At 33.9% G+C, this 26,509-nt stretch overlaps 1 protein-coding gene across 1 annotated transcript in view; it reads left to right on the forward strand.

Annotated features, from left to right (window-relative positions):
• SI (sucrase-isomaltase) overlaps window positions 1–26,509 on the forward strand; it is an 82,164-nt gene that overhangs the window by 51,146 nt on the left and 4,509 nt on the right. The window contains exons 27-44 of the mRNA XM_023753914.1: window positions 197–365; window positions 2,492–2,588; window positions 2,723–2,835; window positions 2,928–3,053; window positions 4,607–4,735; window positions 5,477–5,587; window positions 7,298–7,360; window positions 7,833–7,949; window positions 10,312–10,396; window positions 11,268–11,406; window positions 14,269–14,402; window positions 15,355–15,389; window positions 15,477–15,593; window positions 17,526–17,674; window positions 20,063–20,147; window positions 20,230–20,286; window positions 21,495–21,619; window positions 24,178–24,266. Of these exons, the coding sequence (XP_023609682.1) occupies window positions 197–365; window positions 2,492–2,588; window positions 2,723–2,835; window positions 2,928–3,053; window positions 4,607–4,735; window positions 5,477–5,587; window positions 7,298–7,360; window positions 7,833–7,949; window positions 10,312–10,396; window positions 11,268–11,406; window positions 14,269–14,402; window positions 15,355–15,389; window positions 15,477–15,593; window positions 17,526–17,674; window positions 20,063–20,147; window positions 20,230–20,286; window positions 21,495–21,619; window positions 24,178–24,266 (1,940 nt within the window). The remainder of the gene's footprint in view (window positions 1–196; window positions 366–2,491; window positions 2,589–2,722; window positions 2,836–2,927; window positions 3,054–4,606; window positions 4,736–5,476; window positions 5,588–7,297; window positions 7,361–7,832; window positions 7,950–10,311; window positions 10,397–11,267; window positions 11,407–14,268; window positions 14,403–15,354; window positions 15,390–15,476; window positions 15,594–17,525; window positions 17,675–20,062; window positions 20,148–20,229; window positions 20,287–21,494; window positions 21,620–24,177; window positions 24,267–26,509) is intronic.

A 26,509-nucleotide genomic window follows, 5' to 3' on the forward strand; every position in this document is an offset into this window, starting at 1 on the left:
TGAGGTATTCCTTGACTTAGCCAAAATAAATATATTTTGGAATAATTATCTATTACCATTTGGTATCTGCTTACAATAAAGAATATAGAGAGAATATTATTGATGTTTAGCTCACCCAAGGAAGAATCACCACTGTTATTTGTGATACTATTTTGTAAATGTTTACAGAAATAGAATTGTTTTCTTTTGTTTTTAGCTGGGATTCTCGCCTACCTGGATTTACTTTTAATGACCAGTTCATTCAAATATCTACTCGCCTGCCATCAGAATATATATATGGTTTTGGGGAAGTGGAACACACAGCATTTAAGCGAGATCTAAACTGGAACACTTGGGGAATGTTCACAAGAGACCAACCCCCTGGTGTAGGTATTAATCTTCAGCTATCTCATGAGGCATCTAAGACCATGATTAGGATCCCAGCCCGTTCTATGTAGGCCTGTACTAGTACTTTGGTATTGAAGTAATGACAGAGACTGGAGATCTACAGAGTTGCTAAAATGACTTTCTGAAAAACAAACAAAGAAGTCACCATCAATTGCTGGCAAAAGTAGAGGATTAGTTGGATAACATTGAGTACAGTGAGAGATGAGGTAGTGCCCTAATTCATTATCTCAAATGTAGAGAAAGAACATTAAGGTTCAGTATTCCCTGCCAAATCCATGTTTACTCTCAGCTTTTAGAAAGTAACTGAATAGTTCTCTTTAACTTTTTTTTCTTTTACTTCTTAGATAATGATTTGATGCCAACTTTTTCCTGTCTGACACACAGCTGCAGTTGTGCATTTTTATGAGTCCGTACTGCTAGTTACATCTTTAAAAAATGTTTTTATAAGCTCATGTCACTTTTCCCAATGTTCCCACTTATTAATTAAATACACATCATGAATATTTAATGCGCTGCAGAACTAATATCAGCTATAATTATGAAACCAAAATGTGGTGTTCGGGTCCGAGTCCGTTGTCTCACAAAATTGAAAACTGAGTTTGTGGACAAAAACAGTAGGTGGAAGCAAAGTTTATTGAGACAAGGACAGACTCCCCGAAGCATGGAACAGCAGAGAGGGCCCAAAGCAGGTTACCAATGAAGCTTCTCTGTCTCAGGTTCCAAAGTCCCATGTCCCCCAGGCCAGTCCTGGGAAAGGTGCTGCTGGGGTTCCAAAAGCAGGCCAGTGTACAGAGCTTGCGTTCCATGTTGCAGCCATGTGTAGTTCAGCATCCAAGCTAATTAAAAGCCATTAGTCCATGTGTCGAGTCCCACATGGCCATAAGCCAGGTGGGCACAGGGGAGCACATCCACTGCCACAGGAGAGGCAGGGAGAGAGAGAGAGAGAGAGAGAGAGAGAGAGAGAGAGAGAGAGAGAGAGGGCTTTTTTTTGTTTAGTGGTAGATACATGCCTTGTTAGCTCCTGATTGGTCCTTTCAAAGAATTCTGCCTTAGTAACATACTTAGGATTGGTCATACGCCTCACTGCCTTGTGATTAGTTATCTGCAAGCTGTCTGTCTTAGCAGCATCCATACATTTTAAAGTTCACATCTCTCACTGGCGCCCTTCTTTCCCCACCCAGCTGGGTTGCCTGAGCTGGGTTCAGTTCTAGGTCCTTTTGTTTGACTCTGTGGTGCCCTCAACAAGCTGTATCCTCTCCCTGTCTTCAAGGCCCTGTTATTCCAGGACAGTGGTTCTCAACCTTCCTAATGCCGCAACCCTTTAATACAGTTCCTCATGTTGTGGTGACCCCCAATTTCACTGTTACAAATTGAACATAATTAAAGCATAGTGATTATTCACAAAAACAATATGTAATTATATATGTGTTTTCCGATGGTCTTAGGCGACCCCTGTGAAAGGGTCGTTTGACCCCCAAAGGGGTCCCGACGCACAGGTTGAGAACTGCTGTTCTAGGACTTCCCCACTCTTCCCCCTCTCCCACGGTCCCATCTCTGACTGCCTAGCCCTTCTTTCTCCTCAATTATTCTAGACATATCATGAAAAAATACATTTTTTATAAAATACTAGCTTATTTCCATGTGCCACATGTGATGCTCACTTAAAGGGAATGTTAATTACATCTTTTAACTAGAGTTTTATTGTGCCTAAACAAGATTAGATTAATTACTTAAGAGGTTGAGTAGTTTAATCATTTTTATGGAAATAAATTATTGAAAAAGAAATGCAACTGTATAAAATAATTAACATATAAAATCTGTAGAAAAAAAACCCAATTACTCTAATCCCAATGGATTTTTATGTCAATATGAGACAGTTTCATGGGTGTTACATATCTGAATATTTATTTGCATGATCTAAAGCAATCATAGTTTTAATAATAAACAAAATTAATTTCTAAGGGAAATGTGGTTAATTCAGTTTGTATGTGCAAGGGAGTCACATTTAACTTCCTAGGCTCACTCTTATAATGAATTTAAATATTACATCAACAAACTTTACATGGTCTTATCATCTGAATATATGTTATGTTTATTTTTTTAGTATAAACTAAATTCCTATGGATTTCATCCCTATCACATGGCTCTGGAAGATGAGGACAATGCTCATGGAGTTTTCTTTCTTAACAGCAATGCAATGGGTAAAACCATCATATTTAAGATTTCTCATGTGGAGTGTTGTGAGCTTGCGCACCTACTCAGGCTCTGTTATGTGACTTTTAATAAATAATATTTTGTATATAGATAACAATGTAATCATGTTTTGAATTTCTAGATGTGACATTTCAGCCAACTCCTGCTCTAACTTACCGCACAATTGGAGGAATCTTGGACTTTTACATGTTTTTGGGCCCAACTCCAGAAGTTGCAACAAAGCAATTTCATGAAGTATGATTGAGCTTGTTTTTAGAAAAAAAAAACACATAAATTTCTCTCCATAAGTAATTCTCTTAGTTCACAAATAATTTTTGTTTTTAAAGGTAATTGGCCGACCAGTCATGCCACCTTATTGGGCTTTGGGATTCCAATTATGTCGTTATGGCTACAAAAATACTTCAGAGGTTCAGGAAGTATATGAAAACATGACAGCTGCTCAGATCCCCTATGTATGTACATAAACTTTTAAGACTGTGTTAAATATGTCTTGTAGAAAATCAGAATGAAATAAACACATGTACTTTAAAATTATATTTAGCATTTGGCAATAATCAAGGCTTAGTTTTTAGGAGCACCTAATAAATTGGAAATAACATTTTTATAAAATGTAAAATCTTTATTAGGAATATTTATTAGGATAAAGGAAAAGTAATAATATCATTTCTTCCCCCCCCCCCTATTCCATGCCCCAGAGTTGTATAAACAAGTCACTGTGCATTTGTATCTCTCTCATCAACATCGGGTGGCATAGATAGTCAGACACATTCCCCATATTCTCTTTAGATGAGAGGAAGGGTCCACACAGTTATTCCATCAACCAATGTGAGAAATTACAGGGAAGAAATTGGAGTTAAAACTGTGCTTTTTGCCCTGGAATAGATGATACTTGTAATGTTAGAATACAGAATTAGAGAGCTGGCAGAATATCCTTATCTCTCAATGTTTGGGAAAATAAACATTCCTAAGTATCCAAAAATAATCAGTCCCTGTAATTTTATATTTTAGTGGTAAGGAATCCTGGAGATCTCATGGTAACATGTAAGCATGGGAATCTAGAGTGGTATGTGTATGTAAGGACTCATTCTAAGAAGAATGAGAAGGACCTTATTATAAGACATGAGTGCATATAGTACAATTCAGTATCTGGTTCCTGAACATATTATAATGGGGATATTAGCTATATAATGGATGAGATAGAAATGTGCAGGTGGGTTTTTTTTAAAGAAAAGGAGATTTTCCCCATTTTTTTAAAATAAAAAGGGCCATCCACTATATTTGCCATATATTTTATAGCAACTAGAAGAAAATCAAGCTAATTTCTATTAACAGAAAATAATTAACAAATTTGTTATTTAGGCCTAATTAAAAATTTCATGATAACATTCAAACATTTATTAGTTTAAACATATCTGCAAATACCTATTTCAAGGCATTGTTTTGCTTATATTAGCTTGGGCTATTATTTCAAAATTGACTTTGTTGATTAAAAAAAGAAGAAGAAATCTTACACAATTTAATGGATTTACTAGTAACTCTTTCTTCCTCTTTGGAAATATTAGAATTATTTGAAATTACCCTATATTTGCATTATTTTTCCAGAAACAGTGCAATGCCTCTTTCTGTATACATTGTACAAAATTCCAAATTGCCATTTAACATAATTTTATAATGTCATAAATCCTTTACTTCTGTGCCTTCCTGTTTCCTCTGGGAATTACATGATAAAAGATACTGATTTGAAAGAATTTTGACTTCTAAGTCAAAATTATGAAATGGACTGTTAACAAAACAAAACATTTATGTGACCTTGTTCTTAGAATATTTGGCGTCCTTACATACTACTTTTATTCCTGAGTGTTGCATTACCTGATTACTTCTCTTTCTAATCGAGTGAAGAGGCACTGAAACTTTAATATGGGTAGTGTTTTCATAAGTATGATAAAATGTGATACACTCACACTTGTGATTCTTGCTCCACTACCGCAATTCTCATATTTTTCAGGATGTACAATACACAGACATTGATTACATGGAGAGGCAACTAGACTTCACAATCGGTGAAGACTTCCGTGACCTTCCTCAGTTTGTTGACAAAATAAGAAGTGAAGGAATGAAATACATTATTATCCTGGTCTGTATTTATAGTTTATATTTTTTCTGAGTCTTACTACCTTTCTTTTATTAAGATTTTTTCTCCTAGATATAGGTTTAGGAGGTGTTTCAAAATAGGAATTATATAAGTTTGATTCTATTCCCAAATCTACAACTTTCTTCCTTTAACACTTCATTTTATGTACATGGGCTGCTACAGAATACCTAATACTTGGTATATCTTTAGAGACCTAAGACTAAAGCTGGGAGTCAAAAGCTAGCTGGTTTTTAGTAATCACTCATGCTGTAAACTGGCCTCAATGTATAGAAGCTATCTCAAAGTGATGATGGATTTTTTTTCTTCCTATACATCTCCCAAATCATTCTCTAGGACTGCATCTTACTTTTCTCATGTTTGAAATTTTGCCTTCAACTTAGTGATTCAGTGGGGAGCATATTTTATCCATATCTCACAAGAAGTATGCTAAGCGGCCAGAAATCCCTCGGGGAAAATAAAGACAAAAGAAAAACTCTAGTAATCTTGCTTAAAATCGTAGCAAATATATTCTCAAAGTTCTTACTTTTTTTTTCTAAGGAATTTAGAAGAGAACATAGCTAGAACAATAAAGTTTATATCATCAGTCAATTTCTTAGTCCATGTCTATGAGAGCACAGTATAATGATAATATGGTAATAGAAAATTCCAATGTTTCATAACAACTACCCAAGAGGCCCTGGTTTTATTCCATAGTAATGGGATTTGTATTTCATTTCAATTTAGGATCCAGCAATTTCAGGAAATGAAACGAAGCCTTACCCTGCATTTACAAGAGGACAGGAAAAAGATGTCTTTATCAAATGGCCTAATACCAATGATATCTGTTGGGCAAAGGTACTGAATTGACCTTGAAATAAAATACGTAAAACATGCTATTTCATTGAATGTTTCTACTGAATTAAAACACTGTTAAAAACATGTTAGAGAAATATATGTATTGTGTGGAATGTAGTAGCTAATAAAGGAAAGAATATATACTGTTGAGTTTAATCCAAATTATTAGAAACAGAGAAAGAAGTCATATAAGTTATATGTCCAGATACTATTTATTTCATTTTTAAATTGTATTTCTTGTATTTCTTGTTACTTTATTTTTTATTACAAAACTACCATTAATAACATGGCAATTTATTATTCTATACTGCAAGAGTCAATTAAATGTATGCACTTCTTTTAAAAACATTTCATTAGCAAAATAAGCAATGTTTTTTAAGAGCTATTTTCATATTTCTAATTTGAACAAGGAATATAATTCACTATATTGCATTTAAACAATAATATTCAGACCTGGTTATGTATATATTTTAGAAAATATCCTGATTTGGCTTACATATAAAAGAGAGAAGAAAAAATATTCACTAGTCATTACTAGAATGAAAAAGATATACAAAATTCCATGGTGGGAGAGATAATTAAATGCCTTCTGGGATCCTTTTTGGATCTTGGACCACATCAGTGATAAAAGTGGTGAAATTCAAAATTGCCTGTAGATTAGTTAATAGTATTATATTGATATTAACCTCTTTGTTTTGATCATTGCATGGTAGTTATAAATATGTGAACATTAGGGGAAGCAGGGTGAAGGGTATAGAAAATCTCTAGGTATAATTTTTGCAGCTTTTATGTAAATTTGAAAATAATTTCAAAATTAAAGGTTAAAATAAAATGAGGAAAAAAAAAACCTATGATACACTTAGTGAAAAATCATATTTCAAGAAACATGCCAGTATAGAGGATGACATATTGGACATAAAAAGGGATTTTGTTCTACCCGCTCTCTTATCACTCTATATTTCTGTACTTTTTTTGTATGCTTCTAATCTCTAATCTATTTTTCCACTTTCAGTAACAAATCTTTCGTAGGTAATTAGTCCTTTGAGAATAATTTACATTTTTTATATGGGACTTCCTAGTTTCTGCAACGTAGACTCAAATTCTCAGATATTCAGTGTGATTGAATTGGGTCTCGATTTTGCGTGTTTGTGGTTGAGGTGGAGGAAAACATTGTTAAGAAGGAGGCCGGGGCAGGGGTGGTCTTGGAGGTGGAGGGAAGGGAGAATGGGATTTAGTACGAACTGTGAACCCAAAAAGATATTTGCCTCAGCATGACATCATCCAACTCAGATCTTCATTACTTTTACATAAAAATATATTTATTATTTTTACATTTTAATCCTGGAATAATTATAGAAACAGTTTTAATATACTATATTAAGTTAAATTTAGTATATGGTTTTCATATTATTGCTTCACCAGACCTTTGGTTTCATGAATTGTTTCCAAATCACTACCTACTGCTACAGTTGGCTTTTTATTTCTTATTTACCATATTATACTAGAGATTAATATGGGAAATGGGAATAGTTTGAAAATAGGACATATAGCAAAACAAAAACTGAAAAAGATAAATGAAAGAATTACTGATCTGGAATCTTGAGTCTATAATATGCCTCTTAAACTCTATTATAATTTATTTACAACACAGTCATATCATACTGAAGTTATTTTAAACTGTTTTCCAATTTCTTCTTTTTTTTTTTGTAGGTTTGGCCAGATTTGCCTAATATAACGATAAATGAAAGTCTGACTGAAGATGAAGCTGTTAATGTAAGTTTTGCATTCATTAATTATATGTCTAAAAGAAATTCAACACATGGATTTAATGATCACTTTGACCAATCATTCATTTTGAATACTTTCCTGAAAAAGTAGATGGCTTATTTTCTGGTTCTCCTCACCACGCACAGCAATGGCAAAGCTGCTGTTTAGGGCTCTAAAGATAAGGTGTAAAAACTTCCCTATCACTCTAAGAAGTGCTGAAATATGTTTCTGTATGTTTTGAACTGTTTCTTTACAATCTCTAAAAGAGCCCCAGGCTGTTCTCTCTCTCTCTTTTACTCTCCATCGCTGTTTGGTGCTTGGAGGGAAATCATGTATGTTTATGGAATTAAAGGTGATATCAGGTTGCCTTTCTTATCACTTGTCCACATCTTGTGGATCTGACAGACCAATGTCTGACTTAGACGCGCATGGTCTCTCTTTGATTTTATAATTCTTGGTGTAACTCTTATCTTTACAGGCTTCCAGAGCTCATGTCGCTTTTCCAGATTTCTTCAGGCGCTCCACAGCAGAGTGGTGGGAAAGGGAAATCATAGATTTCTACAATGACCAGATGAAGTTTGATGGCTTGTGGATTGTGAGTAAACACTGAGTAATTTATATTCTATGTCGGAGATTTTCAATAGGTATGCCACGGCAGGCCCAATGGTGTGCCTCAAGAAATTTTAGAATATGTGATACCTAACTACTTTGTCAGGGGCACTGACTTCTGTCAAATAAAAAAAATGACAATAGCGAACACAACAATATCCATCTGGTATGAATGAATCAAAATTATACCTATTTTTTGTCATAGTGGCAAAAAAATGTATTTTAGGTGTGCCACAGAATTTTAGTAATTAGTTTATGTGCGCCATGAGATGAAAATGGTGAAAATCACTGTTCTAAGTTATTTATTGTGTATTCATTATACAAAATTCTTACTAGATTCTAATAATGTCAACAAAGTATTTGTGAAAATTAGCTCATTCACTTCTCATAAAGCTTTCTTATGCAAGGGACTGCTAAGATAGTTTTACCAATTCAATTTATCTACATAAATGCTATTTTATGAATATTCAAGTTTAATATTTTCAATTTGACCAAGGAACCAAAATAGCCTACTTTTCTAACTATTCATAAGTGCTTATAAGTATGTATTTTAATTTCATTCAGTGGAGGTATAAATCTTACACTCAACTCTCTCTGATGTAAGAAATCATAATCTCTTACATATTAGACAAATTATTTCTCAAACCATCTCTTACTCTTAGGTGTAACTCTAAAATATTATTAATAAGATTGATAATATAATTTTAATATAGCATAAAAGTTTACCAGAAGTAAATATTTATTACAAGAGATTTTACATAATACTTCTCTAGAGTTTTGGCGGTGACGTTTCTTTGTTGATTTTGTAACAGATATGCATTAATTTACTTGTTTTTAATTGAAGAAGCCTTTAAAAAGGTGCTGCTATATGCACGTCTTGAGAATATAAAATTGTATAAAGCATCGCTTTTTTTAATTAGTGATAAATGCAGATTTATTTCATGTATAAAGTTATGCACTATAAGGGATTCCAATTACAATATCGCCAAGAAAGATATCTTGATCCAGAAAATATAAATTTTTCTTCAGATGGAATAATAACCTTTAAATGGTAGCTAATTTATATATTTATATATAGACTAGGGGCCCGGTGCACAAAATTCATGCACGGGGGGTGGGTGCCTCAGCCTGACCTGCACCCTCTCCAATCTGGGAGCCCTCAGGGGAGCCCTCTCCAATCTGGGAATTTCTGTCTGTCTTTGCAGTCATATGAGTGAATTGTCTGAGACCCCAACCCAGTTTGGTTTGGTGCTCACTGAATAATAGAGGTCTTTTTTTTCTTTGCTTCATTGCTGGAGATTTCCTAGAAGTTTTAGGATATCTTCCTTTTAATTTTTCCTCGACACTCTGATTTTACTTATGTCTCTCACCTTTGCTTTCCCTCCATCCCCACCCGCAACAGTAACTTGTTCAGGGCTCAGTAACTCTCCAGTGTCTAGGAGATCCAGCAATGCGTCTGCTACCAGAACTATGATTCCCAGCATTCCTGGTGCTCCCCTCCCTCTGGGCTTCTGCTTCCAGTCCAGGGGCTGCCACCAGAACTATGATTCCCAGAATTCCTGGTGCTCCCTGAGCTCTTGGTTCCCACTTCCAGTCCAGGGGCAGCAGAAACAAAAGGACTGGGAATTTCAGCTGCCCAAAGGCTGGGCTGACAGGACCGAACACTCTAGTGGCATCCCTGGGACCCCGGCCATTCGGCGCCAGTGTGCGCATGTGCTGCCCACAGGCTCAGAATAGGCAGGGTCCAGGGATGCCCTCTCCACAGGCCCGCCATCTTTGTTGGGTTAATTTGCTTGCTCACTCCTGATTGGCTGTAGGTGTCGTGGAGTGATGATCAATTTACATATTTGTCTATTATTAGTATAGATGATGGTCCCTTTATATTTGGGTACTGGGATCCTGAAATGTGTGCTCAGATACTCTCTGAAATTTTTTTAATTATAAGCTAAATCTTATGATTTTAAATTTCACAAACCTTTGTGTTTTTTTAAAAGGAATTGATCCAAGGCATGAGTGTTCAAGAGAGTACATAGAAGAATATACACTATTATAATATAACTTTATGTCTAGAAAACATAAAAAAATCACTTTTATGTACATATTATATCTACAGAAAAAAATTAGACATTTTAAGTTTGTCAAAAGTAGGCAATGAATTGTAAAACAGAAACACTGAGCTAACCTAATGTCTTTAGTATCATTAAAATGTCTTATTTTTTGCTTTTTAGAAGTGATTAAATGTCATTACTCAAATATGCTACTTTAACTTACTGGTCCTCTGAATTAGTTCTTTTAAGAATACAATTTCTAAATTTGTTTTCTGTTTACTTTTCTTCCTTTTTTTAAAGGATATGAATGAACCATCAAGTTTCATACATGGGTCAACTACTTCATGCAGAAATAAAGAGCTAAATTATCCACCTTATATGCCAGGTACAATATTGTTGCTTTTACTTTAATGTAATGTTATTATTAATTTATTTACTAGGTTTATGTAATTTCTTATTGGGGAACAAGATTCACATCCCCAATTCTCACTACCCATCTGCACACTGTACCACACTTCAATCCATTGCCAATATTATCTAATATTATATTGGGAATAAAATCAAGAAAAATGTTTTACTATAAGAATACATTTCTAAAGTGTTTAAAATTATTGCTTTAATTTTCATAAGACTTTTCCTAGAAATTCTCAATATTCTTTCTAATAGAAAATAGAAAGCTTTTATACAGATTTTTTAAAAAAATGTTTCTTTACTGGGGGGGAATGATAAAATAGAAACACTTTTTTGGGGGAGGGAAAGGTCCAGTCTTTTGGTGTTCATCCTCATACTTTTATATGGACAGTAATCTTCATAAACTGTTAACATAAAGTGATGGCAAGACTTGGGGGAAAAAAAGCATCTTAAACTGAGAAAAAGTGGGTCAAAAGCTAGTGTTGGTTCTTAACCCCAGGATTTGCATTTTTAAAGCCTATTTAATCAGTATTTCTCATCTAAATGATTAAATATAATAGACATTTAGGAGTACATTAATTTTTCTGGTTTTTATTTTGTTACTGACTATAGTAAAAATTTTCACATTTTTTTCAATCACAATGGTAACTACAATCAATTACAATTATAGACTGTTTTTTACCTTTGTCATAACATTGGCAGCACGTACAAATGGTTAAAATCAATAATATTTAAAGCAAAATGTAATGTTTTTTCCAAAAGAATATATAGTTGCCTTTTACGCACTTTAATATAGGGCACCTTATAATATATTAGTATTTTTTCACTTTTTTTTTCTTCTCTAGAACTCACAAAAAGACATGAGGGATTACATTTCAGAACCATGTGCATGGAAACCGAGCAGATCCTCAGTGATGAATCATCAGTTTTGCATTACAATGTTCACAATCTATATGGATGGTCACAAATGAAACCTACTTACGAGTAAGCCGTGTTCATGATTATCCTTTCTGACTCTGACATCGTTGAGATATTAGATTTAATGTTACCTATTCTGAGAATCCTTCTTTGCTGTCCTTATGTTGTAGCACTTTTCTTTCCAATGTTCTCTATAACTTACTTGGTCCTTCATGACACTTAGAGAGTAACTGTTTTTCCTTTCTTTTTCCTTTCTCTCTCTCTCTCTCTCTCTCTCTCTCTCTCATTTCCACCATTGCTTTAAATCTTACCCCATTTTCAAAAGAATATTAAAGTATCTTACTTTGTTCCCCACAATGTACTCATCTTATAGCAGCACAACACCTAAAACATAGTAGGTGCTCAACAAATGGTTTTGAATGAATGAATAAATAATATATAATCTGATATCATTAATTAAGACATTAAGGCTTGGATAAATATGTTATTTAAATCCATGATTAGCAAATTAGAGTATGTGTGAATGACCTGGAGCTTCTCAAACTTTAATGTCCATATGAAAAAAACTCTTATGTGAGGCCAAAGATAATGGAACACAGGCCATTCTTTGAGTATCAAGTCTTAATTGGCACTGTTCAATAAAACTTTCTACAATGATAGAAATGTTCAATAATTTTGGATTGTCTGATATGCAGCTACTGACTATATATTGCTGTTTACCACTGTGCTTAGTGTTACTCAGGAATGGGATTTTAAATGTTATTTAATTTAATAAATCTAGGTTTATTAAATAGCCCATGTGGCTAGTGGCCACCATATGACACAACGCAGCTCTAGAACATTGCATCTTGATCACACATTGTAATTGCCTGGATATTTTTAGTAAATTCTAATTTAATTGGTGTATAATATATAGCCTAAGAGTCTTAGGTTCTAAAAATTTATCAGGTGATTCTAATTTCAATCCAGGATTGGAAATCACTGCTCTAGTATATGAATGAAGTAGGTAAAAGATGAGAATCATTTGGGATTAAAGAATATGTGTAATATTTCCTCACTTAGTGAAACATGCTTATCCTATTTCCAGCATGAAACTATTTTTCAGCATAGAATATGTGAATTATTTGAGATATTACATGAATGAATGTCTACAGATTTGTTAACCAAATCCAAATGTAGGGTCACTAAGATCATATACAAAGACTAGGATATGACATTCTTAAGAGTAAACAAACTGGTTTTAACAATGCCTTTTTTTGAGAAAAGCATTTTTTTAAAAATTAACCATGCTGGAATATAATAAAGAAACACAATTATCCTCAGCTAACCTTACTTTGCCATAAAATATACATATTAAAAAGAACAAAAATATTGAGAATTGACTCATCTTGCTGGCAAAACTTATGCATTTTAAGATGAAAATATGTAATTTAAGGGAAATTGAAAGAAATATTTTTCTTCAGAGGGCAGGTAATTGAACTTCTGGGGCACATGACAGAATCTGCCATGGTTCCTGACACATTGTGGAAAGCTTAGGAAATTTAAATGAATCTATTATTATCCCACTACAACTATCAAAGTTGTACGAATAAATTCAAGGCAACCATAGGTAAAAATTTAAATAGTTGACATTTAAAGGTAGTTGGGGATGTTTAAGGTCCATTTTAACTAATAAAAAATATTATGGGGAAGATATCAGTACTATCTTCTGAAGAACAACCTTTAATATAAAGTCATAAAACAGGTCTTTATTAGTTTTAATTTTGCTCTAGTACATACATTTTTCAGAAAAAGATTTCAACCATGTTTGTTATTTAAATTAAACATATTAAAGTTTTAAATGTTGAGTTACATTTTTTCTTGAGTTACTATTATAAGCCAAGTACTGTATTAGAGATAAGGGGCACAAAAAAGATTAGCACAAAGTCCTTAACCTCAGGAATCTCAAGGACTCATGGAAGAAGCTCTCTATATAAACAAATGAGTACAAACACTGTGGCCCATGCAATAGCAAATAAATGATTAGATGCTGTTGAAAACATGTTAGTGAGTTGTAAAGTCTGTCTAACTAGGTATTTGAAGTATTTTCTCTGTGGTAGATCTCTAGTTCTTATGCACATACAATTTATTTTGAGTAATAGAAAATAAATATTTTCTTTCCAATTAATATAATTTTCAAATATTTTTTCTACTTTCCAATTAATATAATTGTCAAATATTTTTTTCTATTTTACATATTCTTATAATGCAGTATCAGAGAGAGAGAGAGAGAGATGTAATAAAAAGTAATGCATTATTATTCACACTAGAATGGCAATAAGTCATTAAAATCATTCTTTAAAGAGTGAGGAGGGGAGGATAAAAATGACCTTATTTGTAAATTCTATCCTCTTGACCTGGCTTCCAATAAATTCCATTCTTAAAATATAAAAATTACTTTTATTTTTAAGATCCAGGAAAGACTTGTACTCTTTAAACTAGCCTCTAAAACAAGAGATATTATAGAAAGTATTCTCTGCAGAGTAATACAAAAAGTATTAAGCCAAAAATTAGAAGGATTTGTGCCATCAATAGTTAGAACTTTATTCAAGAGACCACATTTAAGTAGAATAAAATAAGTTTATTAACTTTTTTAAATGTTTAGTTGATTTGATAATACAAATAGTTGATTTAACTTGTGTCCATTGAATAAATAAATGCAGGCAGGCCACTCAGGTATGTCAATCTAGTAAATGTTGGAAGAAAAAAGATATCCTTCATACCCTGAGAATTTTCTAGTATAGTGAGACAAGACTGACATATAAAGAGCTAGTTGTAATAAGAGCCAACATAAATACCACAAATCAAATTCTTTTTTTGAATGGAATGGTCAAAAGTAGAAATATTTGAAGAAAATACCTAACGTAAATCCTTCTTCACTTTTATTAGTGCATTGCAGAAGGCAACTGGCAAGAGAGGAATTGTTATATCTCGTTCCACATATCCTACTGCTGGACGATGGGGGGGACACTGGCTTGGAGACAACTATGCACAATGGGACAATTTGGACAAATCGATCATCGGTATGGGAGAGTCACCATCTTTATCATCATTCTTTTGAGTTTTCTATGAAGTATTCACTTTTTCTGTCATTTGTTCATATGCCTTATAAGTGCATCTCAGAAAAATGCTTTGGCATTATGTTTTATGACAAATAGCCCCACGATAAAGTAGTGGCCCAGAAAGCAGGGTCTGGGGTTCTGTTTAGAAACTAATGATTTCCGACTAGTTCGTTTTGAGAAAATAATTTCATCACTTCCTGTTTCAGTTTCATGGTTTGAAAGGGCAGGAGATGGGAAAAATAACAAACTAAGAATAGATATGAGTAGAAATTCTAGATTTTAGGGAATAAGAATATTTTAAACCACATTTAGAAAGAAATTTCTGGCAATGATTGGGTAAAGAGTAAATAAGACATTGTCATTTTAAAGAGCAAAGGGATATTTTTCTGTTGGAGATCTGGTCTTAAAAATGCTTTACTATTCATTTAGGTTTCAAGGAAAACACATAATGCTTAGAAATATTCCTTTAAAAGAAGAGTTGGGAAATCACATTTTATCACAGTGATCATTCCTCAGAAGATTCTATTTAACAAAAACAATTCAATTTATTTCAAATGATGAGAACTCTAATTAAATAATTACAAAATAGCCTTTTATTATAAAACATGAAATCAAGGAAATCACTATCACTTTCTTCTCACACGATAATGTGTTCATAACAACTTTGTACTTTAAATATGTTATCTTAAAATGTCAAGGAAGCATATCCTGTTTTATTTTGATAAATGTCATTAACACTATAAACTTAAAAGTATGAAAACTATAAAAAGAAATGATAGAAAAGTATGTTGATAATCTAAAAAATGTTTGAATTAGAGGTTTGTATTAGAAATGGAATATATTTATAAATAAAACATATCAAAATATATATGAAACTGTAGCTTTCTAAGACATTTTTCCTAATTTTTTTAAGGTATGATGGAATTTAGTCTCTTTGGAATTTCATATGTAAGTAATTCTATTCCTTTTATTTTTATCACTTATAAATATTAAGAAAGTAACTTAAAACTAATTAAATACAACAATGTATTTTAGACTGGAGCAGATATCTGTGGTTTCTTCAACAATTCAGAATATCACCTCTGCACCCGCTGGATGCAACTTGGAGCATTTTATCCATACTCAAGAAATCACAACATTGAAGGCACTAGGGTATGTAATTATTGCATTTACTCTCCTTTCTCAACCCCAACCCCACCTCCCACTAAACATATGTATTTTTTAATAAAATTCACTCCACCTCACTGATTTCCAGATGAATGCTTTGAACCTCCGTACATTTACTGAGGACTTCTAAGCACATAATTTTGAAAAAAATTCTTACTTGGGTTACTCTCTACTTTTGGATTCAAGACTTGGTTAGCTGGCATACTTACTGTTGTTCTATGTGATTTTGGAGTAGGTAGGGGGGATAAATTACCTCTGGAACTTCTTCCAAACCAGAATGGAACAAAAAAAAAATCAACTTCAAACTAAATAATTAGTCATGAAAGCCATTTGAAATACTAGTATCAATGCATGAAATTGGAAGATTTAAAAGGCATATGTTAAAACAAATGAGTTGAAGAATTGAGGGAGAAAAGGGAGAGGGAAATCATGAGAATTATTTTCTGTGTGGTGACACAAATATACTCTTCACTAAGTTGTCAGAAGGAATTTTTGAATGAGAAGGAAGATGGTACTGAAGTTATGGAAAAATATGAACAATTAGAGGCAAAGTTTTGTGATATTGACTTTCAGTGAATAAGTACAGAGGAAAGATGCATTTTCAAAAACACCTTACAGAAGGTTGTGGACAAAGCTAGTCTTTAAAGGATGAGTTCTAGCCACAGTAACTGAATGGCAGAGCTCATCATGTGCTTGAAATGCATCACTCAGAAAATTTTAGTCAGAATAGAGGAGGGGATTTATTTTAGAAAATGAAAATGAAAACCTATATAAGGTAGGAAAAAAGTATGTGAACATACTTTGGAAGAATGTGAAAGTTGGACAATAAAGATATGACTTGATGGGATAGGAATATTTAACAGGAAAATTCAACAATAACACAACTTAGAAAGTTGTACTATTAAAAAAGTAGGGTATGAATCGATAGAAACCTGACCATGATCATTTAACAAGTATTCATTAAGTCTACTAGTTAATACTTACAAAATGCTGCCCTACCAATTCATATAATGTAGGAAGGATAGTGATAATAAGTAATTATGTGTATATTTATACTTATTTTTTTATTATACACATATATTTATACATTTATATAAAATGCCATGTACAAATAAATGCATATGAAGGAAAAATGGAGTAAGTTAAAGTGATAGAGATTTATGGGGCTTCTGTTTTAGAAGGGGTATCAGGGAAGTTCTCTTGGCTGAAGTCACATTAGCATTAGAGCAGAGAATTCGGTGGGGGGAGAGCAACCAATATAAATATACTAGAGACCCCATGCACAAAATTCACTCATGGGTGGGGCTCCTAGGCCTGGCCGTCAATCAGGGCCAATTGGGGCCAGGACGATCAGGGTCGGGCCGGAGAGGAGGTAACAGTCTTTTTACCTGGAGTGTATATTCTAGAATAGACATGGGCATGTTCTTTTTTTTTCTTGTCCAACATTAATTAGGTCTTCACTTCCTCATGTATAACTAGTTCTTTAGTATCATAATTTATTTATTTCTGATGAGAACATACAATGTGCAATGTTAACGTGATGGGCTCAGCATGTCTCTATTTATTTTAGTCCATTTTTTATAACATTTCATTTATCTCCTAGACTTTTGACCCCTACACTTTGTGTCATCATAGTTGACAATATATTTGTCACTTATTCAAATGTAAACTGCTCTTTACATATGATAACTTAAACTAAATCAAGCCAGAGACTTAATGTCACTTTTCATGGTTAAATGTTAATATTGTGCTGTCTGTGTGAGATAGAAACATTATTGTATAAGATTTTTGTGATGTAGTATATTGCACATGACAGTGAATTAATATTCTTGCTTTTTATTCTCCAAATATGTATTTCAAAATTATGTGTTAAATAAAAATAAAAGTTTATAACTATTTCAATTTGGTTTATTTCAGAGACAAGATCCTGCTTCCTGGAATCAAACTTTTTCAGAAATGTCAAAAAATGTTCTAAATATAAGATACACTTTATTGCCATACTTCTATACACAGATGCATGAAATTCATGCTCATGGTGGCACTGTTATCCGACCGCTTTTGCATGAGTAAGTGCAAATATTTTTCCTACAACAGGTAGCTTCCAATTAATTTACTTAATAATATTTTTTAGTACAACATACAATATATTTTTAAAGATTATGAAGCATTTTACATTCCCTCTACCACCATAACATTTTAATTTAAAAAAAAATACCCATTTAAAAATATATTTGCATTGTTTTTATGAGAGGGAAGAAGGACAAGGATGAAAGAGAAACATTGATGACAGAGAAGGATCAATTGGCTGCCTCCTGCATGCCCCCTCCTGGGAATCAAGTCACCAACTCAAGCATGTGCCCTGACCTGAAATTGAACCAGGCAACCTCTTGGTGCATGGGACAATGCTCAACCAACTGAGCCATACTGGTCAGGACCAATATACAATATTTTGAATTTGAAACTTTTTCATTATTATTTTAGTGTTCATTTTGGATTAACAAACATTTTCATAAATAAATCTTCTGATAGATAGACTTATCTATGCCATTAAAAATGAAGCAAAGCAGTTATTTAAAGTAATTATTCTTCCTAAGAATAACTATTGTATTACAGATGTTATTCTAGATGACTTATATACCTTACTACATTGAATATTTTTTAAAAGTTTTCTACATTAAATAATATTTCTGCATAACCGGCCGACTGGCCGACTAGCCGACAGTTCGGTAGCTATGACACATACTGACCACCAGGGGGCAGAAGCTCAATGCAAGAATGGAAACCACAGGCATGGAAAACGGAACAGACTGATGAATCTCAGAGGGAAGTGGGGTGGGAGGAGGACAGGAAGAGATTAACCAAAGATCTTATATGCATACTAGAAGCTTGGTGCATGGATTCATGCACTGGTTGTGTCCCTCAGCCAGGCCTGTGGGGATCAGGTAGAAATTGGCACTCCGACATCCCCTGAGGGGCCCCAGATTGCAAGAGGGCACAGGTCAGGCCAAGGGTCCCCACCAGTGCATGAATCTGTGCACCAGGCCTCTAGTTAATTCATAATTGAAAAAGAAGATTACACCCCTCTTAGTAGGTGTGCTAATGGGGTACCTTAGAACAGTTTTAACATGCTCCTTAGAAAATTTATTTGGATTCACTTTTGAAGATCAAACTGATATATGGCTAAATCTTGAAATTTTATTCTAAAATTGTAGCCTATTCTATTTTTAAGACAAATATAAGCTGATTCTTATTGTAAATGTTACAAAAAACAAAATACACATTCAACAAAAATACAAAGAAACCATTGAAATAATCATAGTATACTTAGCTACCTGTGTACCCAATATTATCAGAGTAATTGAAAAAGGCAATTTGTTATATTGCACTATTGATAAACCAACAAAAATTACACAGCATAGACATTTACTCAAATTGAACAGTAGTAACCAAGGTAAAATTCTCCAAATAATAGCATGATCAATATGCCTTAAGTTCTAATTATAAGGTGAAAGATCCAGCTTTCTAAAAAAATTTTTTTCCTAGATTCAAATTATCCTCTCTAGTTGCTTTATTAAATCATAATCCTTTCTTTATTCCTGGTAACAGCTTATTAACCTCTTGATTCTTTCATTTTTACACTCCCCACTCCCTTTGTCATCTCCCTAGTAACTTCCCAGAATCAAGTATTAGCTCTGGACTGAGTTCCAATCAGAAACATTATTATTAACGATGCAAACTCTTGTCCTATTGAAAACACCTGGGCCTTTGCTTCCATTTGAAATTCATGGAAGAGTAAACCCAGAAATCTGCCTTGGCATTAATCTGTTTGTAATAGAACAAAACATAACAGAAATAAAAGAACAAACCTACAAAAAAATTACACTTCTATTTTAATTAAAGGAAAATTGTGGATATTTAATAGTGTCTATTCTCAAGATTGTATTCTTTCCAGCAATTTATATCTAAAATTCAGAAATCTAGTAACATATATAGGAACCTATAAGTACATATAAATCCACTATCCATCGAATTCTAATCGAAATACGATAAGCAAACTCTTTAAAATTACCAAATCAACACGCTTGTCTCGAACTTTTTTCACAGGGTATTTATAATTTTTGTTTTCTAGTTTGTCAATGTTCTATTTCTACTTAATATTTTGTACCTCCATGAGTTCTCTTCAAATTAAATTTCTCATGCAGTGGTCTTATAAATTTAATCACAATCCTCTCCATTTTGTCAGGAGGTTTAGTCATGGTCTAGATTTACTTGTCAAGTATTGTAGCATTGCACATTGAATTCCAAGTCATAGGGTTATTTTTGCTTTTTCATGATTTGGTTTTCTTTTTAATCCACACAAGTCCACACTGCAAAATGTGATTTGAACACTTATTTAATGGTACCCAGAAGAGATAAAGTTCTTTGATTAAACTATCTATAAATATTTTCTCAAGGTTCTATAAGGAGAAGACTACCTGGGACATATTCAAGCAGTTCCTGTGGGGCCCAGCATTTATGGTTACCCCTGTATTGGAACCTGTAAGTCTTACCACATATTTTTGTTCATAAAATATTTTTCCTAATTGATATATTTTTAAATAACTATATTTTTAAATTCCAGTATCAGACCGTTGTAAGAGGCTATGTCCCTAATGCTCGGTGGTTTGATTACCATACGGTAAGTAATTAAAGAATTCTGGGGAATTTACTAAACAGAAATGGGTTTAAATTTGATCCTGATCTTTATATTAATGATGTATTTAATGAAATACACTTAAAATGACTAAGGTATGTTTTGCTAATTAGATCTGAATCAAATGAACACACAGTGAAAGAGAATTAATTTATTCTGCCATAGTTGATTATGTAGTCATTGATTTACTTTACCAAATAAACATGGGAAGTACATATTGTACATCAAAAGGTCATTGCCCTTTATTGGCTGTGCAAAATGATGATTACAGGTAATGCAGGCCTTCCAGGAATAACGTAGGTGGCAGTTAGGAATAGTTTTTGTGACCTTTCAAAAATCCGTATGTTGCCCAGGCCGGTTTGGCTCAGTGGATAGAGTGTCTGCCTGGGGACTGAAGGTCCCTGGTTTGATTCTGGTCAAGGACTCATGCCTGGGTTGCAGGCTCCTCCCTAGTAGGGGTCTTGTAGGAAGCAGCCAATCAGTGATTCTCTCTCATCATTGATGTTTCTATCTCTCCCTCACTCTCCCTTTCTCTCTGAAATCAATATAAATATATTTTTGAAAAATCCATACATTTTCTGCATGTGAGCATGACAAAAATAAGTATTAGTAAATTATTTTCAAAGCTACCATGAAACCAAGGTCTGAGTATGTATATGCTTTAAAGAACATGATCTTCTAAGTAAATGTCTGTGTCTTTATTTTAAGTTGGAAAGTGTGTCATTTGATTTTATAAATGTGCCCCCTCATGTTGCAATCCTATATAATAAAAGGCTAATATGCAAATTGACCAAACAGCGGAACCACGGGTCTCTGTGACTTGCACTGACCACCAGGAGGTAGACGCTCAATGCAGGAGCTGCCCCCTGGTGGTCAGTGCGCTCCCACAGGGGGAGCGCCTCTCAGCCAGAAGGGCTCACAGCTGGTGAGTGCAGCAGTGGTGGAAGGAGCCTCTCCTGCCTCCATGGCAGCACTAAGGATGTCCTCCTGCCAGCTTAGGCACGTTCCTTGTGGAGAGCTAGACTAAGCCGTCAGTTGGGAATCCCCAGAGGGCTCCTGGACTGCGAGAGGGCGCAGGCCAGGCTGAGAGACCACCCCCTAAGTGCACAAGTTTCATGTACCGGGCCTCTAATGTTGCTAATAATTCCACTTTTTGCTGCTTTTGTTCTTCCTTCCAACTCTGTCATTTCTAGGGCCAAGATATTGGTGTCAGAGGAACATTTAAGGATTTTGATGCTCCCTTTGATAAAATAAACCTCCATGTTCGTGGTGGTTACATCCTACCCTGTCAAGAGCCTGCTCAAAACACATTTCACAGGTAAACAAAGTGGTTACAGAACTCAGATTAAATTTTCAGATACATCAGCTAGAATTGCCAAGGATTTGGAAGGGTCTGAGATTCTACCCTAGTTCCAAGCTTACAAGTTAGCCTGCTAGTTTCATGGAGCTGAGTCAGAAGCAAAGAGCCTTTTTACTCATGGCTTACCAAGAAATATGACCTTCATGTTTGCTTCAGTTTTCTCTGTTCCTAAGTCCCGTGGGGGTGACATGAAGTGGCCTAAAAGATACTGCATATGCAGGAGGTTTGAGACACAGCTAAGGAACTCCAAGATCAAGGAAACTCAATTTTTTTTGTTATCAACTGTAAACAAACCTGTGTATTCTCTGCTTTGAATTATTATAGTGGACAGTGATTTACAATTTTATTAAACACTGCCCTGTCTTGCCATACTGTTTGCTTTAAAAGCATCCTTTAAAGGATAGTCAAAAGAAAAACTGTCAGTGCCTCTATATGCAAGATATACAAACACTTGAGAGACTCATAGAAAACTGTCTGAAAACATGATATTCCCTCTTACAGTAAGAACATTTACCAAACTAATATACCAACTAAAACTTACTATCTTCTGTATGAATATGCAAAGGTGTTGACAATAAATGCCCAAGTTCTTTTTTTCCTGCCTCTGACATGTGGAAAGAAATACTACGAGCATGATTTTAAGTGACCCGTTTTTAAACTTTAAGCAAACATTGCTCAGAAGATTTCTCTGAACTTCAAGCTTTTCTTTCCCCCTTTCTCTGCCTCCTTCTTTCAGTTAAATATTCGTTGACTCACTTTAGTCAATGAAAATGTGGATATCCATTGATGATTTCACTACTCCTTCAAAAGCTAAGTCTACTGCTGCCCAGAGAAGAACCACATGCATCTCTTAGTAGCCTTGTCCCACACAAAGTTAAAAGATGATTCAGATTTTTCTGTCCATTGTCATTCATAACAGATTATCTGGCTAAGGCTCTCCTCTCTTCTTTGCCCCAGAAACCCTTATTAGATCTGAATCAAATGAACACACAGTGAAAGAGAATTCAGTTATCCTGCCACAGTTGATTGTGGCATTTTCTCCCTCTCATTTGGCGATATGTCCAGACTGTGTCTTCTGTGACTGCCAGAGTCTTCGTTTCCACTGCCTGAATTCAGACTTACACATTCAGGTTCTAGAGGACTTAGTCCCTCTAGCTCTTCTCTGTCCATGCTGCATCCACTCTCTTGCTCATCTACATGCTCACAGCCCCAGTTAGCATGAGCAGTCTCTTTTCTATTTTCTGGAGCCACTTAGGTCAGTTTGTATCAATATTCTACCTAGAGATCAATTAAAGATAAGAAAAATGATATTATGTGAAAAATGAGGGCTTCATGCAGGGGACCCAAGGTGTTCCTTGAAGAATCCTTTTGTTATGAGAGAAAAGAGAGGCTATTCTGTGTGTGTATGTGTGTGCGTGTGTGTGTGTGTGTGTGTGTGTGTGTGTGTGTGAAGTAAATAGGATATCGGTTTAGGTATATAAAGGGTTAGGTAAAAATAGGTTTACAGTTGTGAATACACAAAGCACAGAATTCATTCTTGTATTATCATTTATTTATTATTGTATTATTTTCCATATGAACAACTGTACAACTACTTTTGTCCCACCCTGTATATGGAGTAGAATGCAAGTTGTGAAATTCCTTTGAATTTGTTTTTAAATATGTTGGAAAATTTTTAAACCAGAGTTTTAATGTTGATTATAAGATATACTTATCTTCTACACCAGTAAACTGAATTAAAATACATGCATATATTCATGCTAAGACATGCTAATATTTGTACATGGAAAATATCAAAGTGCTATGATGGTATAAATTTTAGATATTCTGATATTTTAGGAGACTTCCATGGCAGTACAGCCTTCAATGTTGGTGACTGGAAAGGCAGATAGCTAAGCATAATTTGTCTGAGATCTTTCCTTACTAGTATGAGGCTGTTAAACCAACTCTGTTGTACAGTGAGCATGGAAGCAGATATTTAGTTTCCAGACTGGCCTATGTAGCCACAAGCTTGAGAAATATTGTCCTCGCCAGTGATAGGACTTACAACTTGCTGGCTACCCTCCACATTCTTTTTAACAACTGCCAATGATAACTCAGTGATTTATAGATGGAATGTGAGGAAGATATAAGACATAAGAGATAAAAATGCTATAAAATTATTTCATGTTTAATGATCAATGAAAGGATTACAGTAATAATACATATGTTAATAAACTTAATATGGTTTTAATTATTTTATATAAGGCCTCTTCTGATTTATTTCAGTAGGTGGACCCTTGAGACCAAAATACATGCATGGTATTTTTATTAAATATTAAAAATTTTATGAGTTATGTCATTCCCATAAACTCATAAGAAAAAGTAAATGCTTTACTTTCTTTGTCTAAAACAGTTGCATTCCCCTTAATTAATAGTCTTAGTTGTGTTCTCTTGGATATGTATATGGATGTCATATCGTAACAACACATATGCTACTCTGTAAATATTGATAAAATGATATTTCTTCCTTGTAGTCGACAAAACTACATGAGGCTCATTGTTGCTGCAGATGATAATCATATGGCACAAGGATCTCTGTTTTGGGATGATGGAGAGTCTAAAAGTGAGTGGTCTATTAGTAGATAAATGTAGTTGATGACATACATATTATCATATTACTTATATGTTACCTATTATTTAATTTGGAAGCTTAATAAAAATCTAATAATATCCTTTAAAGCTAAACTAGTGTAATAAATAGTTGAACCAATTTTTAAAAAAAGTGTTACAAGTATTTAAAGAATTTCTTCTTATCTTAAATATAGTTCATCTCTATGGCAAATGTCTGGATAACTAGGAGATGTGCTTGGGTAGGGATTGTATAGCAATCATTTTTGTTCTTCTAGAAGCTATTCCAGTGATGCTCACATAATAGACATTCACTATGTATGAGGTCAATTGGGCTGAAAAGCTGTGTTCCATGTGTATGCACTACTGATGCATAAGGGTGCCTCTAAAACAGCGGTTCTCAACCTGTGGGTCACAACCCCTTTGGTGGTCGAACGACCCTTTCACAGGGGTCACCTAAGACCATCGGAAAACACATGTCGAATATATAACTACATATTGTTTTTGTGATTAATCACTATGCTTTAATTATGTTCAATTTGTAACAATGAAAATACATCCTGCATATCAGATATTTACATTACGATTCATAACAGTAGCAAAATTACAGTTATGAAGTAGCAACAAAAATAATTTTATGGTTGGGGGTCACCACAACGTGAGGAACTGTATTAAAGGGTCCTGGCATTAGGAAGGTTGAGAACCACTGCTCTAAAACATGAGGTATTCCAGAAACAAAATTCAGGTTTGTTCCCTAGACTTTTAGCTATTTTGTATTTTTTTTGTTGGTTTTTAATATTCAGTATTTTGACATGAAAAATTTAAGGATTTAAACTTAAATCTATATTTACTCTATGACTGTTCCTCAAGACCAAACTGAACTGCTAAACTTTTAGCAGTGTGTGCTCTGCTGACCATTGTTATCAGAATCACCTGGGTAGTTTGTAAAGCATGATGATTCTGAAGAAGGTGAAGGGAGATAAATAGTGATGGAAGGAGACTTGGGGTGGCACACACACAATACAACATACAGATGATGTATTGCAGAACCATATACCTGAAACCTGTATCATTTTATTAACCAAGGTCATCCCAAAAAATTCAGTTAAAAAAAAGAACGCAGATTATGGGGTCCATTCAAATTTCATTAATTTGGGAAGAGGCCCACGAATCTGTCTTCCAGTCAAATGTCCCCAGGTGGTCATCCTACTGGTAGAGGATTAGATTTACAGTGTACTAGCTCGACTAGGTAGGCATTTTGAATATTCTCTTAAAAACCTTACTCATAAAACTAACATCTGTGTGGAGCTGAAGTTCTCATGGGCTGCTCACTGTAATTTAAATAAATTATGCATAGATGAGAGATTTTTCATTATAGTAAAGACGTGTATCTTCCATCATTTTAAGTAAACCATAGTTAATATTCTGCAACCATAAGACATGGGAATCTATTAGCAAATAAAATATATTAGGAAGTTGATATAAGAATCGTGTGAAAATAATTTTATAAAGAATCATACGGTGGTTAGCAAGATTCTTACAATAAAAAAAAATTCTCAGTATTTTATGATTTAGAGGTTGAAGAATCAGGGAGAATCCTATGTTGTAAAAGCCCTGACCATGAACACATTAACTGAAGTTCTACTAACCTTTATCCTATTGAAGTTTTGTTGCAGTCTTTGTTTGTTTTTCAAATACTGGAAAGTAACTGCACATAATTTAGATATTTAGGCAAGCCAAATGGTTCTGGCTAATTAAATCCACTTTTTTTGTTATATTGTGTAATCTCACTACATTTGTTATAATTGAATATAAAGATTTTAAAAGCCCCCTGTAATTTCCTTAGTAAACAGCAGCAATACACATCAAATACTTGGAGTCTTTGTATTAGATCAGAATCCTCAAATAAGTTTTCTTAGTAAGCTTGCAATCTAGTTAATAAGCCTCCATCTAAACAATTAAGTAATTCAGATTTCATGGAATATTATTATTTGCTGTCCTATTCTTTCTTTCAAATAAAATTTAAAAAAATAAATCAAAACAAACTTATTCTGACACTTGTGTACATTAGCAATTTTCAGAGGATTACTGAATACAATGCTGGCATGTATAAGTGGGAAAGGGAATTAAAATGTAAAGCCTTTTCAATGTTATCCTAACACTTACTTGTTTCAATCATGCATTTGACTCTACTTTGACTTACTGTCTTATGCTTGTTTGGTTTTACATAGAAACACA

Source organism: Myotis lucifugus, unplaced genomic scaffold (assembly GCF_000147115.1).
Source record: "Myotis lucifugus unplaced genomic scaffold, Myoluc2.0 scaffold_53, whole genome shotgun sequence".
Taxonomy (NCBI): Eukaryota; Metazoa; Chordata; class Mammalia; order Chiroptera; family Vespertilionidae; genus Myotis; species Myotis lucifugus.